General features: G+C 38.8%; 1 protein-coding gene across 1 annotated transcript in view; it reads right to left on the bottom strand.

The window, feature by feature from the left end:
• The window catches only part of COL4A1 (collagen type IV alpha 1 chain), a 121,417-nt gene that overhangs the window by 4,187 nt on the left and 99,072 nt on the right, over positions 1-18,158 (bottom strand). Inside the window, exons 37-51 of the mRNA XM_041472308.1 lie at positions 17,925-18,064; positions 16,932-17,058; positions 16,759-16,839; positions 15,931-16,029; positions 15,370-15,420; positions 13,297-13,482; positions 12,507-12,640; positions 9,044-9,116; positions 8,270-8,341; positions 6,837-6,965; positions 5,352-5,450; positions 4,991-5,203; positions 4,060-4,237; positions 1,141-1,255; positions 340-512 (exon numbers count right to left, since the gene is read on the bottom strand). Of these exons, the coding sequence (XP_041328242.1) occupies positions 340-512; positions 1,141-1,255; positions 4,060-4,237; positions 4,991-5,203; positions 5,352-5,450; positions 6,837-6,965; positions 8,270-8,341; positions 9,044-9,116; positions 12,507-12,640; positions 13,297-13,482; positions 15,370-15,420; positions 15,931-16,029; positions 16,759-16,839; positions 16,932-17,058; positions 17,925-18,064 (1,870 nt within the window). The remainder of the gene's footprint in view (positions 1-339; positions 513-1,140; positions 1,256-4,059; positions 4,238-4,990; positions 5,204-5,351; positions 5,451-6,836; positions 6,966-8,269; positions 8,342-9,043; positions 9,117-12,506; positions 12,641-13,296; positions 13,483-15,369; positions 15,421-15,930; positions 16,030-16,758; positions 16,840-16,931; positions 17,059-17,924; positions 18,065-18,158) is intronic.

Here is an 18,158-nt window from a genome sequence, read left to right as displayed (position 1 = left end):
TCTAATTTCAATCAGTATGTCAGCCTATCCCAGTTACCACTTGGTGAATACAATCAGAAACATAGTGGAATTGTGAACATTGTTAGAATATTCTGAAAAGCAAAATACATGACACAAATGACACATTGCAAACACTAACTGATGATACATTCATTAATTCCCCTGAAAGCTACTGATTTTTATTCTTTCTGTTACAAAAGTAATTAACTAAACACATAAATTAACTGTGCTGGTGGACAGCCAATACTTGAACCTGTATTACATTCAAAAAATACTTATTTTATTCAGTGATAAGGCTCAACTGAGTCTCAAAGAGTGACAAATAAATCATGAACTTACCTGAACATCTCATTCCTTTCTATAGTGGCAAGCCAGAAGCTGTAAGCATTTGCATAGTAATTGCAGGTGCCCCGGCCATGGCATTCGATGAAGGGAGCACTGCGGAACTCCTCTAGGCAGGAACCAGGGGAGGCCAGGGCCTGGCCAGAGCCCTCGGCACCAGCACTGGTGTGCTAGGAGAAGGCAAAAGCATTGGTCAGAGAGGGACTCTTTAACTCCTCTGCTGCAACTTCAATGAACTCTCTCGCACAAATATTTCTTCACACTTCCCTGCTTGTCCTCTGTTGTGTCCTTCTGCTGTTTTGCTGCTCAGCTCAAGGAGGAACAAAAAGGTGGAGCTGAATACTCCAGAGATGACATTAGGTACTCTCACTCAACAGCAGCATGACACATGAGGAATATCAGCTTCAGGGACAGCTGTATGCACAGAAGTCCTTCAGGAGAGACAGCAGGACTCAAGCCAACTCTATGTAAAGCAACCAGCCAGGGCTAGCTCTTGGCCCAGGAGGCATAAGGTCTGGTATGGCTTTTATCTGAACAGCTTAACTCCATTCCCATCCCACATCACAGTGGCCCCTCTCCCATTGCCAAGTGCTAACACCTCTGGATCCAGCTGTGTCTCAGACCATGCCCAAGCCTTGCCTGGGAAAATGATCAGATTCTTTTTGAAGTCACTACAAAGGGTGGAGGTCTAATGCCCTCCTAAAACCTGAAGGGACAGAGTCAGATACTAAATTTCCATAGATCAAAACCCTGAAAAAAATGCTTTCCTCAGCTCAGAGTATGTCCCAGTGCACTTACCATGACAAAGGAGTAACCAATCCAAAGTGAGCTCCAGCCTTCAGGACATGGTGGTATTTGAATTGTTTGACTGTGAACAGCTATTACCATAGCAGGAGCTTCACACACAGAGCATCTAGAAGGACCAAGACATGAATGAGCTGAGTGCACTTAAGGATTAATAGTTCTTTATTCAGAAGTTACTTTCTTCATGGAATCTTGAAATAGAAAATGTTGTCATGTTCAAAACCAAAGGAAAATCACAATGTTTCATTTAGAAAAACAGCCAACTGGTTCTTTTTTCTTTTTTGTTAATTTCTAATTTATTTGATAAACTTCTAATTTCTCCCTTACTTGGAAACTGTTCAACTATTAAGTCTTATTCCTATTAACTTTCCTATGAGAAAAGAACAAGAGACCTCTTATCTGAATATTTACATGTATTTTTCTTTTTCTAGTCTTGTTTGTACTGAAGTTTCTAAAAGAGCTCAATGTCATGAACATGGGGGGCAAATTGCCAAACACTGTATCTCAGCAAGTATCACTTAAAAGTGATCTACTCTGATCAGAACCAAGTAACAGCAATTCATCATCCTGAACTTAGCTCTGACTTCCAGAGAAAAAGCCATCTCTCTGGAGAATGTCCTACAAAGGCAATCACTGCTAATCTAATCTAATGCAGACTCTTTCCCATGCATTTTCCTTGAAAGTGTTTTTTATTTACATTTGTGGTCTCAATCTCTAGTTAGAGACTTCCAGCAAAGTAACTTGCACAACAAACTTCAAAGCAATTCTCCAGAAAGGCTTGCAGCACCAGTTCTTTTACTTTAGATAAATTCCTCCTGTCTCAGAACTGCTAGGTTACTGAATAATCCAATGACGAATCATCCCTCCACAGAATCATAAAAAACCCATGAGCTGGGCTGAAATTTTAATATGGGGGCTGGTAATAAGGAATTTGGTAGATATAATCAGTTTTTCCTTGTACAATTCTTCAACTCGCTGCTGCAGTTAGCAATTATGAAAATTATTCAAAACTAAACAGTCTGATTCTTGTTATCAGAGCAGGGAAAAGAATCAAGTGCAAAATGGATTAAGTTGTATTCTGGAAAATGGCAGAGAAGCAAAGCTATTCAGAATGAAAGCCTTCTATTTCTGCCTTGTGAAGATTGCTTTCCTACCTACTGCCTTCATCTTTAGTGCAGAAGCAAGAGAGTTATTTTAAGAAACACATCAATGAAAGAGTAAGTTAAAAGAAGGAATGTAAAGCTGCCTCTATTCTTGGAGCTCTGCTTTGCTTCAAGAGATTTCTGGTATTTCAGTAGAAGGCCTTACAGGAAAAAAAGTCCTATGATTCAAAGCAACAAGCGACACTTCTACACATTTTCTACATTTGGACAGGGAAAACTGTTGGTTAAAAAGCATCAACTAAGAAAATAAATTGAAAGAAGAGTCTTCCAGATTCTTTGCTAGTTTTCTAAAATTAATATTACAACTATTTCACTTGTTGCTATGACTAAAAGGAGACAAACACATAAGCATACATGCACACACACATGCACATACATATACACACTTACGCGTTTTTATGGTGCAAAAGCCAGTCCGTAGGCATAAGATAAAGCAAAGTGTTGGTTAGTACCTCCTTCAGCAAGAGTTTCAAATGTGACTGTTAAGACTGTTTGCATGATAGGGGATGGCATAAAAGGAATATGAATTTCAGAGGCTGGCAATTTGAATTTTTTCTGAAAGTCAAGCCCCTTCCATTCACATGCAATGAACAAGCAAAAATTTAAGACCAACAAAAGCTATAATCTCTCTTGAGAGTCTTGTCCTCAATCTGCCCATTAATTTCTAAAGCATACCAACTTCTTTGGTACTAAACCAAAAGTAAGAATACAGAGTACAACTGCAGATAAAGACAGATTCCACTATGCAAAATAAACATCAAGTGTTTTTCAGTAGAGCCATATAGCTTTTTGAACATCCAAGATGTCCAGAATACAACCTACTGCTGATTTGGATTGTCCTTTCTCTTGGATGTACCTGAGAAATCACTACCAGCAATCTCCACTCCCATTCATTAAATATGGCTGGAAGAGGAATCAGCAAGAGCTGATACAGATTAGAAGCAATGACAGAAACTACAGCAATGCCTATATCTAATGATTATCACTTAAGCAGTAAGCTGAAGATTTCCTTGTCTGACTCATATCTAATGGTGGGGCAGTTTACCACACTCTCTTGCTCACAACTCTGCCTTCAGCACTGGAAATATTATGTCAGAAGAGGTTTTCTAGTGGTCTTAAAATTTCAAATGGACCAGAAGTTCAACACTGCATTGATGCAAAACAGTTATGTCTCTGATATAAGGACCATTCTTTATGCTAGCTGCAGATCTGGAATTATTAAAAAAAATAGATGATTGATTTTTCAATTGTTTCCTTTAATTCAGACAATAATGGCTGTATTCAAGCAGAATGTCTAAAACAATGGAAGAAGCCTGTCAGTCTACTGTATGATAAAAATGCTACCATTTTCAAACAAAAGGAAACTGAGCCCTAAAAAGCTTCTAGCTGTGGCTAGTCAAGAAACAGGAGTGTTTTGGATAAGAACTGTGAAAAGCAAAACTCTTTCCCCTTCAAAGTACATCACAGCTTTTGCAAGACAACATTTCAAAGTATATCTTTTCATTTCAATTACACTCAAAATAGGTAATTCTATTTGTTTGGGTTTCTCCCAAAATGGATTTATTTTTGATCAAAGTCTAAACTGAAAACATGCACGCTTTGAAACATTTAATCAAAAGAAGTCAAACTTGAAATTTAAAGGCAGGAAATAAAAATATACAGATTAAAAACTTTGTCCAGAAAAATAAAGTACCCTATGCTCTTCCACAGGCTTTTTCACTTTATAAATACAGCAGAAATGAAACCATACCTGCTGATGAATGGTCTGATGTTATCACCAGTGATAGGAGCCATATTCATTGGCATGGGCTCAGGAGTAGACAGCCAGTAGGAGTAGTCATTCCTTGATGCAAAATTACAGACGTTGTTGATATTGCAGAATAAGAAAGGCATGGTACTAAATTTCCGAAGACAGCTTCCTGCTGTGCCTGAAATGTTAAGTGAAAGGTTATTTCTTAAGAGTTTTGTTAAGCCACTGCCAACTGCCTAACAATTATTTCCACGAGCAGCTAAAAAAGGCAGAGAACACTTGCTCTGGATGGCCTAGTTTTCTCTGAGGAAGTGAATTCTCTTAGCTTCATGAGGAACAAAAAGGACAAGGAAAGGAGTAGTCCAGTCTTGCCTGTAGAATTATGGAATACATTAGGTTGGAATAGACCTCTAGAGGTCATCTATCCTACTGCCCTGTCAGTTAGATCTGGTTTCTTTGGTCCAGATTTAGTTGAGTTTCAAGGATCTCCGAAGACAAGAAATTCAACCATCTCTCTGGGGTTCTGTTCCAATGGTTGACCATCAGCATGATAAAAGAGCTTTTATTTATGTTCCACTAAAATGTATCTCATACTTGTGGTCCATTGCTGCTTCTGTCACTGAGACCTTCTGAGAAGGGACTCCATACTCTCTACCCTTCCTGTAGACAGCTGTAGACTGCAATAAAGGCCCCTCCATAAACATCTGTTAATGCTGAGCAAACCCAGTTCCATCTGACTGTCCAGACCCTGTGAGCCATCTCAGTAACTAGGTGTTGTATTCAGTGTGGTATAGCAACATCCTCCTTGTTCTGGGATGCCTAGGTCTGAGCCAGAGCAATTACACAGATTTGCTCAATGCAGTTCTACAAATGAGAGCAGCATTTGCTTTGTAATGAATTCTAACTGAATTCTAATTTGGTCTCCACTTACCTAGATCTTGGCCATGTGCTCTTTCATTGCCTTGTACATAAAGCAAGGAGTAGCCGTGGTAAATCAGCCTTGTTCCAAACGGACACGATGGCTCTTCAATGGTTTGACTGTGTCTGGTAACAAGGAAGCCATGAGCAACAGATGGTGCCCCTGGTGGGCCCATAGCCCCAGGCAAGCCATCAGGGCCAGGTGGACCTGGAAATCCTCTGGGCCCTACAATACAGAGAGATTAATTTTATTTCTGCAGACAGCAGTACTGTCCCCACATAACTAAAGAAGTGAAATTAGATACATTCACACCTAATACCACATGTTATTTTTCCATTAAGGAATCAAGTCTTTGAAGAATGCAGGGACTTACCTGGGGGACCAAAAGGACCAGCTTCTCCTTTCTGCCCAGGTTGACCATCAAACCCTGGACTACCAGGTGGTCCAGGTACACCTGAAGGTCCTGTCACCCCTGTTGAAAAACAAGCAATAATTATTGCAAGATATTATGTAATGTTTGTTCTTTCTGGATTTTAATACAGTACAGCATACGTATGCCTCAGCATAAACTAAATTCCTGCAGATTCAGTGCATACAGTTCCATATCTAGAGCATATATGAGGGTTACTGCAGGCAAAGTGATTCTATAGTAGAGAATAAGTAAGGAGAGAGCATGCTTCTAAAAAAGTTAGCATTTGCCTGGAATATGAAAAGGAATCTCTTCTCTCTCTGTTTACCATATGACTCAATCAAAAATAAGACCATAAAAAAGTAGGGTCATGAACACTGGGAAAATGGGTATCGTCTTAGCTTCTTCCCAATTCAGACATATTTTATGTCTTCCCTTTATCAATTTTTAGGGATGCTATGAATTCTACAAAAACTCAGCAAATCCGACTTCAGGAAAAGGAAGTTAATACCATCAGCACCATAGTAATATTTCTGTGACTCATCAGAAGCTTTAGCCACTCACAGCTTTCCTTTTCCTGATCACCCAAAGAGAAACATTGTGTTGATGTACTGAATTGACTGCTAGTGATAAAGCAATGGATTCTGCACAAGCAAACCCATGTTGTGTTCCATCACTGAGACTGTTTCATAGCTATTTCCTAAAGGACAGCAGTTGCAGAGTTGTATCTTTCCTTCAAGAGCAAACTTTCATATCTACTATATTAACTAGGAAGAGGATATTCATTATCCTCCACTGTAATTCCCCATCAACTCAACATAAATCATTCAGCAAAAAAAGCTTTCCCTTAGAATCTTAGCACTCCTGAGCCCCCATTCTTCATGTGCCATCATTCTGAAGGATGTGTCCTTGTGCTAGCATTTGATTTTTCCTATCACTTGTTCCAGTCTCTTACTGCTGGTGTGTTTCATTTTTGCAGTTCACCTACTCTTTATAAAACTTGCAATATCTGGACTGAAAGAAGAAATCCAGGACCATGGAACAAGCTTCCTCAGGAATTACTTTTCATTCCAGGACCAAGTGTTTTTCCTCATGCTTTCTTCTCCCAGAGACACACAGTAATTAAGTTTGGATTCGAGACTAATGACAGAAGACACCCTAACAAATACATTTTGGGGAATGGATAAGCAGAGTGCTGCAAGTCATTCTGCTTACTGCTGATTTCAGATACTGATGTGATGCCTGCAGAGTGAGAGCCTATAAAAAATCACCAGGAAGGCATCTGTTTTGGATGAGCTTCAAAAAGGAGCTTCTTCATCACTGACACAATTTAAGTGGTTTACAAAAATTGGAAAATAGTATACCAAAAATCTTGTAGTATCTAACCTACCTTTGGTCTATTTTACATTACAAAAAATGTGTTTCTACTGGAAAATTAGAAACTCTTACCTTGTTGTCCTTTGGGACCTGGAAGTCCTGGGAATCCTTTGAGACCAACTGGTCCTACAGGTCCAGGTAAGCCAGGATCCCCTTTAATAAGCTGAAAAGGACCTGGTGGGCCTGGTGGGCCTTGTAAACCTGTGGAAATCAACCAAGAAAATCAGCACATATTTAGTATTGCATGATTTAAAAAAAGGCCAAAAAAAGTCACCTTTTGCCATTTATACAGTCAGAGACTGGAGCCTCTCACAGATAGTCACGAGATATCAACACAACCTAGATTTCACACATGAATGAAACTGCAAAGCTTCCCAAATGGAAGCCTATCTATGCTGATATCTCCAGCCAAGCACACTTCTCATGGACTGAAATAGCTGTCCAGACCTTAGGAGCTGTCTCAGCAAGTTTGCAAACAGCCCCAAGCTGAGTGGTGTAGTCAACATGCTGGAAGGAAGGAATGCCATCCAGAGGCACCCTGACACACGAGACAAGTGAGCCAATGGGAACCTCATGAAGTTCAACAAGTGCAAGGCCAAGTGCAAGGTCTTACACATGGGCCAGAGCAATCCACAGTCTCAGTACAGACTGGGGGATGAATGGATTGAAAGCAGCCCTGCAGAGAATGACTTGGGAAACACAAGTAGATGAAAACGGGATGAGTCAGCAACATCTGCTTGCAGCCCAGAAAGGCAATATGGGGCTACATGAAAAGATGTGTGCTCCCCCTCTGCTCTGTTCTCATAAGAGCCCACCTGGAATATTATATGCAGCTCTGGGTCCCCTGTACAAGGAGGGCATGTGTCTGTTAGAGCAGGTCCAGAGCTGGGCCATGAAAACGATCAGAGGGATGGAAGAGATCTTCTATGAAGACAGGCTGAGAGAGTTGGGCTCCTTCAGCTTGGAGAAGACCCAGGAAAGACCTTACTGTGGCCTTTCAATACATAAGAAAGACTGAGAGAGATTCTTTACCAGGGTCTGGAGTGACAGGACAAGGGGCAACAGTGTGAAAGAAATAAGTGTTTACAGGAAGAGTGTAAATTTAGATTGGACTTAAGGAGGACAATTTTTTACTGTGAGGGTGGTGAGGCACTGGGAAAGAGGTTTCCCAGAGAAACTACAGAAGTTCTGTCCCTGGAATCATTCAAGGCCAGGTTGGATAGGGCTCTGAGCAACCTGGTCTAGTGAAAGATGTCCCTGCCCACGGCAGGCAGGTTGAAACTAGATGATTTTTAAGATCCCTTCAAACCCAAACCATTCTGTGATTCTAATCTGACCATTCAGATACTGATTCATGATACCTGGTTTCATATTACAAGTTTTTACACAGAACAAAAGAATGCTAGAGTTCTAGCCACAAATAACAACAAATTAAGCAAAAATAGACAGTTTACCAAAAAAAAATCTGGGGATCTGGGAAAAAAAAGCACAAGTCTTCATCATACCTTTAGATCCAGGAAGACCTTGGTCACCTCGCTCACCCTTAAGGCCTGGGAAGCCAGGAGTTCCTTTTGGACCTGAAGTCAAAGGAAATATTTGCATGAAAATTCAGCAATTTCTTGATTTGGAAGGATATGTGTGGAATAATCATGTATGACCCCATGATCCTGAAAAGGACGCGACTTTATTTGCTCAAGTACTGTTTAATTGTTTGCAGGAACACAATACAAACACCACCACTAAGTTACAAAAGAAATGATGACTGAAAATAAATTTATTTTTTCTCTTACTTCTCCTCAAAGTTCTCTTATTTTAGTAATATCACTCCCTAGATTAAAAGCATTACATTTTTTCTATTAATAACTGTATTTTTTATACACCTGGTGTTTTCATGTACATGATGGTGACACTAGCAGGAATGTATTCAACAAGAGAGACATACAGAGCTCACTTCCTCACATATAGATATAACATTTGCCTCTTCAAAACATTTGTCTCAAGAAAATCTTGAAGATTCTTGACAGGTAGCACCTAACAATCAACTTTACATCCACCTTTTGAAGGAAGTGCACATTTAATGTTTGCAATCCAAGAATAGGCAAGAGACAAAAAATCTTAAGAAAAAGCTCAATGCTTTTGTTTGTTTTCAGTCTGAACTGTCCTGTTCAGTAATTATTATCATAGAGTCAACATTCTTTGGGCATTTCTTTTGAGAGAGGAAGGATACAAAAGAGACATTTTTGCATACTTTTCAGGAGTATGTTAAGTTTCCTCCTCACCTGGAACACCTGGAACTCCTGGAGGTCCGAGATCACCCTTTGGACCAACATCTCCTGGCAAACCAGGACTACCCTGCATAAAAGAAAATGTGAAATATAGTTATCCTACACTATTATGATAGGACTCTCAAATAGGCTGTGTATTACTGGAAACCCATGAAAAAATATAATATGAGAAAGCCATTAAATTTAAAAAATGGACATTCTCTCCCTTGATTAGCTGAGAAGTTTCTCCTACAGGAACAGGAGTGACACTGCTTTTTCTGAACTATTTCTTGCCTCACAAAGACACCAGATCAGAATGAGGTCCTACTAGCACTGCAGCCAGTAAAAAGGTTCTCAACCATAGACCATATTATTATGAAAAACATCTGTAAGCACAAATCTCAGCAGATACTAATTTCAGTGCAGTCCCAGCAGGAGGCTGGTAGTTAGATAATTAAATGGGGTAATTCCAGCAGACTTGAAAACTTCTACATTCACACTTGGGATGAAATTAAATATGTTCAACAATTTATAATTCTCTGAAGATTTTTACTTTTCAACAGGGCTAAAACACTCAAGGACTTAAAACACTTCAAACACAATGGAAATTCCTTCTTCTGCCTTCACCATTCTAAACTGTAGCCCTGAAATTAATGGTAACAAGTTCACTGTAGCCTCACTTCAAAGAAAACCGAGACCTTTTTTTCAAAAGACACTGTAAACAGTCAAATGGCTGCCAATTTCCTTTTCTTCTTTTGTCTGTTGCAGATCATCTGAAAAAAGCTTGTAAGTATAGTGTAGTTTCTCCCTGGCTGATTTGGTATGATGGTGATAGTTCACTATATAATAAAACACGGAACACAGGTGGAGGAAAGAAATAAAATCTCTTTGCTAAGTAACCTACCAACCAGAAGCTGAAGATGTGAATTGAACGCCCAGTGAAAAATAATACCAACAGCAGAAGTCATCTTATCATATTTGCAGAGCAATAGAATAGGCACATAGGAGTGATTTTTCATTCAATGCAACTTAGATGTTTATATTAAGGTGAGAAGAACAACAAATGTCTAATTCTTTTCACTGATTATAAAGGGAGAAGAGATGACTAATTAAAAAAATGGTTAAACTTCTAAAGACTCCAAAGTTAAACAAAAGAAGTGCTACTCTCAAGAGTGCCAAGAAGGAAGGAAGGCATGAATGAAGTAAGATTCCCTGGTTTCCTTCAGTCACACAGTCACAGCACAGAGGATTGTTTAAAGAAATGGCTGTATCTTTGTATCATAGTATGTGAACTTCTGAAGCCCAAAACAGGAGGGCTAACTTTCATTCAGAAGGCATTTATGAGTCAATCATATTAAAAGAGGGGAGTTGTAAATATATATATATATATATATATTAGGTTATAATTATAAAAAAAATTTATAAGAGGAGTTTATTGGAAGGTTTTCATCAAAATACATTTCCCATAACATTATGAATTTCCTAAACTTTTTTTCCTCATCAGATATAGCTTGACAAACAACTTTTTTGGATCTGTTCCAAACAGAACAAAACTATTTCAGGAAAATGTTTCTTCTCCCATTACAACACTAAAATGAACAGAAAAAAACCCACGAGATTTGTATTTCACAGTCTGATCTCTGCATTTACTTTCTTTGGATACAATTTTTGGACAGGTTGTGGCACTCATGCAGCAACATAATCTCAATTCTGATATAGGTAACTATGTACCTGGAGACCTGTATGAGCAACTGAGCCATAATCAGGGCAGGAGCCTGTCACACTGGGAACATTGGAAACTCATCCTAGTATGTATCACCAGAGGAAGCTTAATATTTAATATCACTCTTACTGCAGCATTTCACACTGATTTAAGAACCCACAACTATGAATTATGGCTCAAGGATAAGTGAAACATTTTTTTCTGATTGAAGGCATGGAACCAAAACCCTTAGGCATTTCCCATTCTTTCTCAGCAAACAGTCTCAGACTAGTAGATCAACCAGTGAAAAGCTTTACCATTTCCTGGGGTATAGAAATTCAGCTCTCTGCAAAAGTAGTGCAAATTATTAAACTAGGGAAAATACACTGGAGTGTTATGTTGGAATTTGCTACCTTCAAAGCTGGTATGGTATGTTACAGTATGGTATCAAATATAAAAAGGTCTGAACATGGAAGCAAATCCTTGAAGTCTCTGTGAAGTGACTCCTGGATGCAAAAACGATGCACTAGATCTTTGCATTATCAAGAAGAAAGTGGACCTTTAAAGTCCTGCATTTCATATCAGGACCTTATTCCTGAGTCTTTCTTCCTTTTGTACATTAGGAATTTTCTCATCCTTTTTTCCATAAATATTATTTTTATTGTTATTATTGTCCTTTTTTAATAGAATCATTAAGACTGGAAAATACCTCTAAGATCATCAAATCCAACCATTAACCCAGCACCACCATGTTCACCACTAAACCAAACACCTCAAGTGTAATATCCACACATTTTTTAAACACTTCAAGGGACCGTGACTCCACCACTTCCTTGGGAACCTCACTCTAATGCCTGACCACCCTTTCAGTGAAGACAGTTTTCCTAGTATCCAATCTAAAGCTCCCCTGGCATAACCTGAGGCCATTTCTTCTTGTCCTGTCATTTGTTACTTGGGATAAGAGACTGACCCCCATCTGGCTACAACTTCCTTTCAGGGAGTTGTAGAGAGTGGTAAGCTCCCCTCTGATAAGGTGCCCTCTGATAAGGTCCCCTCTGAGCCTCCTACTCTGAGCTAAAGATCTCCATTCCCAGTGTAGTAGGAAAGAAGGAATGAAAAGTTAAAAAATAGAGCATATTTTTCAGCGTGGAAAAAGGGATCATACACTCTGAGAGAAAGAATATAAAAGACCAGCTATTCTGGGTGACTGTCCTATTCTACTTCATTCTTGCTAGTATAGAGAATAGTATAGAAAAGTGACTATTTTAGGCCAGGGAAAATGAATAATATATGACAAAATGTATTAATAGTATTGCCTGTTTGTAGTTCTAAATCAGCAGCAATATTTCATCACTGACAGTACTGAAACTGCACTTTGAGAGCTCTCATAACAAAAGCAAACAGTTCAGGTATTTTCAGAAGGCAATTTATCATGAAATATGCAACCTTTAAAATTAACTACTAATGCATTTACCAGATTTATGGATGTGCTTCAGCCATCCCGTACTGTTAAAACACTGTAAATTATATTTTGGGTGTTGTATGTTACCACTCACTATCTATAAATTTCTAATAAGTTCATTAGCTCACTGGGGCTGCCTTTCCAAGGAGAGCACTGAAATGCTTTCAAACTGACTTTACATCACCAGCAGTGAGTGCAAAGGCACTTTGAACATAAAATATCATTGTTTTGAACAAGAAACTGTATGATTAATATATCCATTAATTACAAGAACCAGCTTTCAGCAAATCTGGAGTGTACTGAAAGTAACTTACTGGCAGTCCTTGGAAACCCGGATCACCTTTCATTCCCGGACCCCCAGGAGTCCCTGGCCAGCCATTGCTCCCTTGCTCTCCTTTGGCCCCTTTCAGACCTGGAGGTCCTGGTGGCCCTGTTGGACCTGGTAAACCTAAAAAACAGAAGAAAAGAGTATTTAGTACCAAAATTGGCTTACAGCAGTATCTGATGGAGGACAAACAGGGTCTACAGATGGACAGAACCAAAAAATTTTTGTAACATTTCAAGAAAATAAGTAGGAGAATCTGTTGCAGGGAGACTCCTCATCCAATCATCTCTCAGCCTGTAGCTGATTGCAAACAGAGGCAGTTTTCCACATGTGCAGATCAAGCGGATAGTCCATCCTCAGGCATAAACATGCTGAATATATTTTGTAGCTCTGCTCCACTGTCCTCCTTAGCCCCTAGCACAGGCCACTGCCATGGAAAGGCCAAGCTGGGTCCTTCTAAAATACATTAACCTCAGCACACAGGAATATACAGCCCCGGATGCCCCAAAACAGTAAATGAAGTCCATAGAGAAACATGGAAATGGGAGGTAACCTTCTCATTCTCCAGAAAGATTTCCGGACAAAGTTAACTGCTTGAGGACATAAAGCCAGCCTGTTCTAGGACACACTGGCAAAACTGCCCGTAAACAAAGGCTTTTCTCTGACCTGGGAGAAGAGGAGGATAAACAAAGATATGCAATACTGACTGTATTATTAATTTATTAATTAGGCGAGCCTCAATGAACAGCATGACTTTAATACTAAAGGTAAAGAATTACCTGGAAGACCAGGTTGGCCTTGGGGTCCTCTGTCTCCTTTAGGGCCTTCGATTGCACTTCCTGGGAGCCCAGGAAGACCTTGGCTCCCTTTAGGGCCTGGTGGACCTGCATATCCTGGTTCCCCTTTCAGGCCTGGGATGCCTGGACTTCCTGGGGATCCTGGAAAACCCACTTCACCTTTCGCACCTAACATTTGAAACAACCACAGAACATTATTAGAGAGAAGATCACAATCACTGAAACTTTCTGACATATTGTCCACTCATAGTAAGCTTTATTCTTTTTGAAAACACTGACCTTAACTTTATACATTTCTGTAAAAATGGAAAACTTCAGGAAAATTTTATGAGTCTTCACATTATGATATAAAATATGAGGAAAGTAGTTTGACTGACATACCTTTTCTTATCTAAACTCATCACTGGGCTATTTTTAGTCACTCTTAAAATAGATTAACATTCAGCATCCCTCTACCACTCCTTATAAAGGCCCCCAACCGTTACTCCACAGCAATTATTATTGTTGTAGTCAAGTAATGGATATTGTGCCTGAATAAGCACAAAAGATCTTGCTCCTGGAGAAAAACTGAATACTTTTTTTACTAAGATCTAGATTTAGAACTGTTGTACTTACTTTCAGGCTTGTAAAAATAGTTAACAATTGCAATTCAATCTAGTTTTAGATTGAGCAAAATAATATAGAGTAACTGGTGTAAGTACAATAATAAAAAAACCCCAAATGTACAGAGAACACTATCCCTGCACCTCTGCTTGAGCAGAACAAGGTTTTTAAATCCTGGACTTATTTCTTTGGAGCTACCAAAGAAATACCTTTAGAACACAAATTATTTAAGTAGAATATATATTTACTCTAAACCCAGATATTTTTAAATGAGCTGAGCTGACAAAAGGAGAGATGGGGAAGGTGAGGGAAGTGTTCTCATAATCTAGTGCTCTACATGCCTACCGAGCTATGATTAGAACATTTGCTAAATTTATTAAGTTCTCTAACACTAGGGCTTTCACAGTAGTTAACGACTGTTAATTAGTCTAAGATGGTAAATAAAAGATATTCTGAAATTCTGGTTTATCACTTTGGATGGTCCAGGCAAGTTTCCTGTATTAATAGAATGAATGAGTGAGGTAGGGCACTGATATTTCAAGTTATGTAAACTCTTCAAAATCTGCTGTGTGATGTTATTTTCATGGATGGACTAGTTGAATTGTTTGTGTTTTCCACAATGGAAAGTTGTGGATGGTTAAAACTGAAAATTCCCCCATTATACACAATTTCCTTTATCAACAGCAGTTTGACATTTCTTCACTACTGTATCTATTGCAGCCGAGTGTCTAGGATATACTTATTTCATTAACTGGAGCATGGTGCATTACAGACACCAAATCAAGCCAATCAAACCATTCTCACAGCACAGTGTGGTGACACACTTTTCAAAGAACATAAGGGGACTTGAATTGTCACAGCCATGTGGCTGTACCCAAGCTATTAAGTCCTGAGCCCAGGTAATAAAAATTTTCAGTAGGATCTCAGCAGGACTCTGCTATCTTTTGCATCTCTGCACCATGCTCCTGTGCATAGCATAGACATGCTCTACTGAGATACAGTAAATAACTAATTTAGCAATTAATACATCTGGGCTGCAAAACAGATTCAGGTAAAAAAATTACTACAGTATCCTGGCCACAAAACCACTACCTATAGCTGTCTGGTGCACAGAGCCTCACTAAATTTTGATTCTTGCAAAATTAGTAGGAAAACAGAAATAACTGGAGTCAAAAGCACAGCACACAAATACAGGAGTTATTTATATTACCTCATCACACCACAGCTTGCAGAGAATTCCACACTATGAATAATTACCTATTTTAGGGTATATCTAACTCCAAGATGTTGCCACTGTAACAGAAATCAGTATTTGAACCTCTCAGAGCTTCTGCCTGCTCTGAGAAGGCATAGGATGTAAAAGAATGAAGTATAAAGTAATGTCTGCATTACAGAATTACGGTTATAGTATGTTGGGAAGGAAGTTTAGAATTGTTTAAGTAAGTGTTTTACCTTTGTCTCCCTTTGCACCAGGAAATCCTGGAAGTCCTCTACCTGGAAGACCTGCAGTACAGAGACAGCAAAAAATAAGAAGTTGGGAAAGTACTTACATTTAACCTGTAATGAATAAAACTCTATTATGCAACTACAAACTCCAAATAAATAGCTTATGCAAAAGTTCTTCAGGGCAGAGGCTGTTTTTGTTATGTACTGGTATTGTATTTAGCACAATGGGTCCTGTACGACTGAAAACCCTACCCAAAGAAAAGGCAAGGCTGCTCCACTGTTTCACAGCTAAGTTTCAGGCTGAAATTAATGCCAAAACACAATTCTTTAAAGCATTACCAGCCTTTGTGAAAGAAATTCTTTCAATATAACATTGATTAAACACAGTTGCTCATCTAAATTATCACATTGCAATGCTGGATGATTGTAAGACACCAATACTGAATTTATTTTCTAAGGTTTCATCCAAAGGACTCAAAACCAGTACACATGTCTACCAGCTACTCTTGTGCAGCCTGTGTCTGTGCATTTTCATACCATGGGAACTGAAGATGACAGTCACAGTACCTTGTTCACCCTTTGCACCAGCTGCACCTGGAATCCCATCATAACCTGGTTCACCCTTCTGACCAATGGCACCAGCAGGACCCGGAACACCAGGTTCACCTGAAAAATCATTGACATTTTCATTTGAACTGTGACTTTTTTTTTTTTCCCTCTCAAGAAAAACTTAACTTTTTCTTTTGCTCCCACAGATATTGCATGATGACTTCAATGTGACTTTTCACTGATTTTACTTCTGAATTACATCAGTCTGAGACAGGGCTCAAGTATTAAAGATTTTGACACAGCTAATTATCATGAATCTCAGTGAGTTTAGAATGCAGGACCTCTAGCAAAGACTTGTGAACAGCACAGTCCATTGTCCTGTAAGATGATGTGTCCTGCAGCCAAAAAACTGAGAACAAAAGACTCCAAGATCAAAAACGCTCACCACAGCAATGGATTTACTCTCTTCCATATTCGACTTCCTTTCTAACAGCAGTGAAATGATGATAATGTGGTGATTCAGGTTTGGGCATAAAGATCAACTGAATTGTTTTCAAATTAACTCAGAAACAACAGAAGTAACGGCTGCAACAACTGGTCTTGAGTAAGGCGGTAAAATCTATTCCTCTAACAGTTCAAAAGAAATATGAGCCCCCACTACACTGACTCATATTTACCTAGGAAATATGTCAATATTGTTAAGCAATGTCTTATGAAATGAACAAATGCACTGTGAAATATCTGAGCCAAAATTCATGTAGAATGCAAAAGACTTAGTTTTAGCCACTGCCTGGAGATGAACAATATTTTAAGTGTCCTTTAATTTGGTTTATATTTCTTTTTTACCTGGTTCTCCTTTTAAACCTGGAATTCCACTTAAGCCAGGAAGTCCTTTTTCACCCTTTTCTCCATGGCGGCCAGGGCTTCCTAAAGAAAGGAAGAAAAATGTGTTTCCACGTGGGATATTTGATATAATTTTTACTTTAATTTTTCTGTTTTGTAAAAGCATAAACACTTGCCTGGAAACCCTGCCATGCCAGGGGATCCTTTGGGACCTGGGGCACCCGGCATTCCAGGAATTCCTGCACTACCCTTTTCACCCTTATCTCCAGATAAACCTGGACTACCCGTTCTTCCTGGTTCTCCCTAGAAGAAGCAGCACACATAAAATCCAGACATGAATTCAGAAACAGTTTTTTCTGTATGCAGTGGTAGATGTCACCTCTCTTATCCATTTGAATTTAAAGAATTCCATTGTTTTTCCACTCCTACACAAGGTAATTTAGGATTAAATTTGGTGTTAAATTCCACTATCAGAGTTTTTCAAGTAATCTAGCAATTGCTTAATACTTTCATATGAAAATGAGCAGTCTTCTATGCATTTTTAGGATGGTTACACAACGTCTTTTCAAAATTAGCCTTTTAACTTATTACACTTCATCATCTTAAAAAAAGTCTTTTTTTGAGTTCTCAGTAAGTTTGCTACCAGATTAGCAGGTATTATTTTTACCATTTTTACTTATAAATTCATTAAAACTGTCATTGTACAGCTAGGAAAAGGAATATGAAACAAATGAGAATACTATTAGATACTATTAGAGATTAAATTAAACTTTACAGACAGTACTAACACAGTTCACTTTTCAGTAGTATCTGAGCACTGTATAGTATTTTTGTAAAAGTACAGTAACCCTGTTTTTAGTGTGATTATTTTCCCTGTTCGTAAAATGCCCTTTTCACATTACTGATTTAGTATTTTTTGAAGTTCTCCCCTTCCCTGTATTTCTAGGACTGCGAATGACCCTATTTTGAGCAGACATAATAAAAAAGAACACTGGAGATATTGTTCCATCAAATAGAATGCATCTAAACCTGTATATATGCACACCTTTCATGTTTTTCATATGGCAGTTAAATTAGCTTAATAGAAAATATAACAAAACAGCTTAAAGGCCAACAGCATCTTTTCAAGTGCTTGGTAGAGATAACCAAATCCTCAGGAGTATAAATACCTTCTCACCAGGAGCCCCTGGAAAGCCAATTCCAGGAAAACCTGGTGCTCCTTTGTCTCCTTTTTCGCCTTTTTGCCCAGGGAACCCTGGTGTGCCTGGTGCACCTGGTACTCCAGGAAGACCCTTTTCTCCAGGTGTTCCTAGTAAAGGGAAGGGAAAAATGGGTACATCAGAACCAGTGGTACCTTAGCAGTGTTGACAGTGATGTTTCAGTGTTGCTTCAGCTATTCAGAG

The sequence above is a fragment of the Pyrgilauda ruficollis genome, unplaced genomic scaffold, assembly GCF_017590135.1.
Source record: "Pyrgilauda ruficollis isolate IOZ18807 unplaced genomic scaffold, ASM1759013v1 scaffold29, whole genome shotgun sequence".
Taxonomy (NCBI): Eukaryota; Metazoa; Chordata; class Aves; order Passeriformes; family Passeridae; genus Pyrgilauda; species Pyrgilauda ruficollis.
The sequence above is the reverse complement of the archived record's forward strand: the minus strand, read 5'-3'. Positions and strand labels throughout refer to the sequence as shown.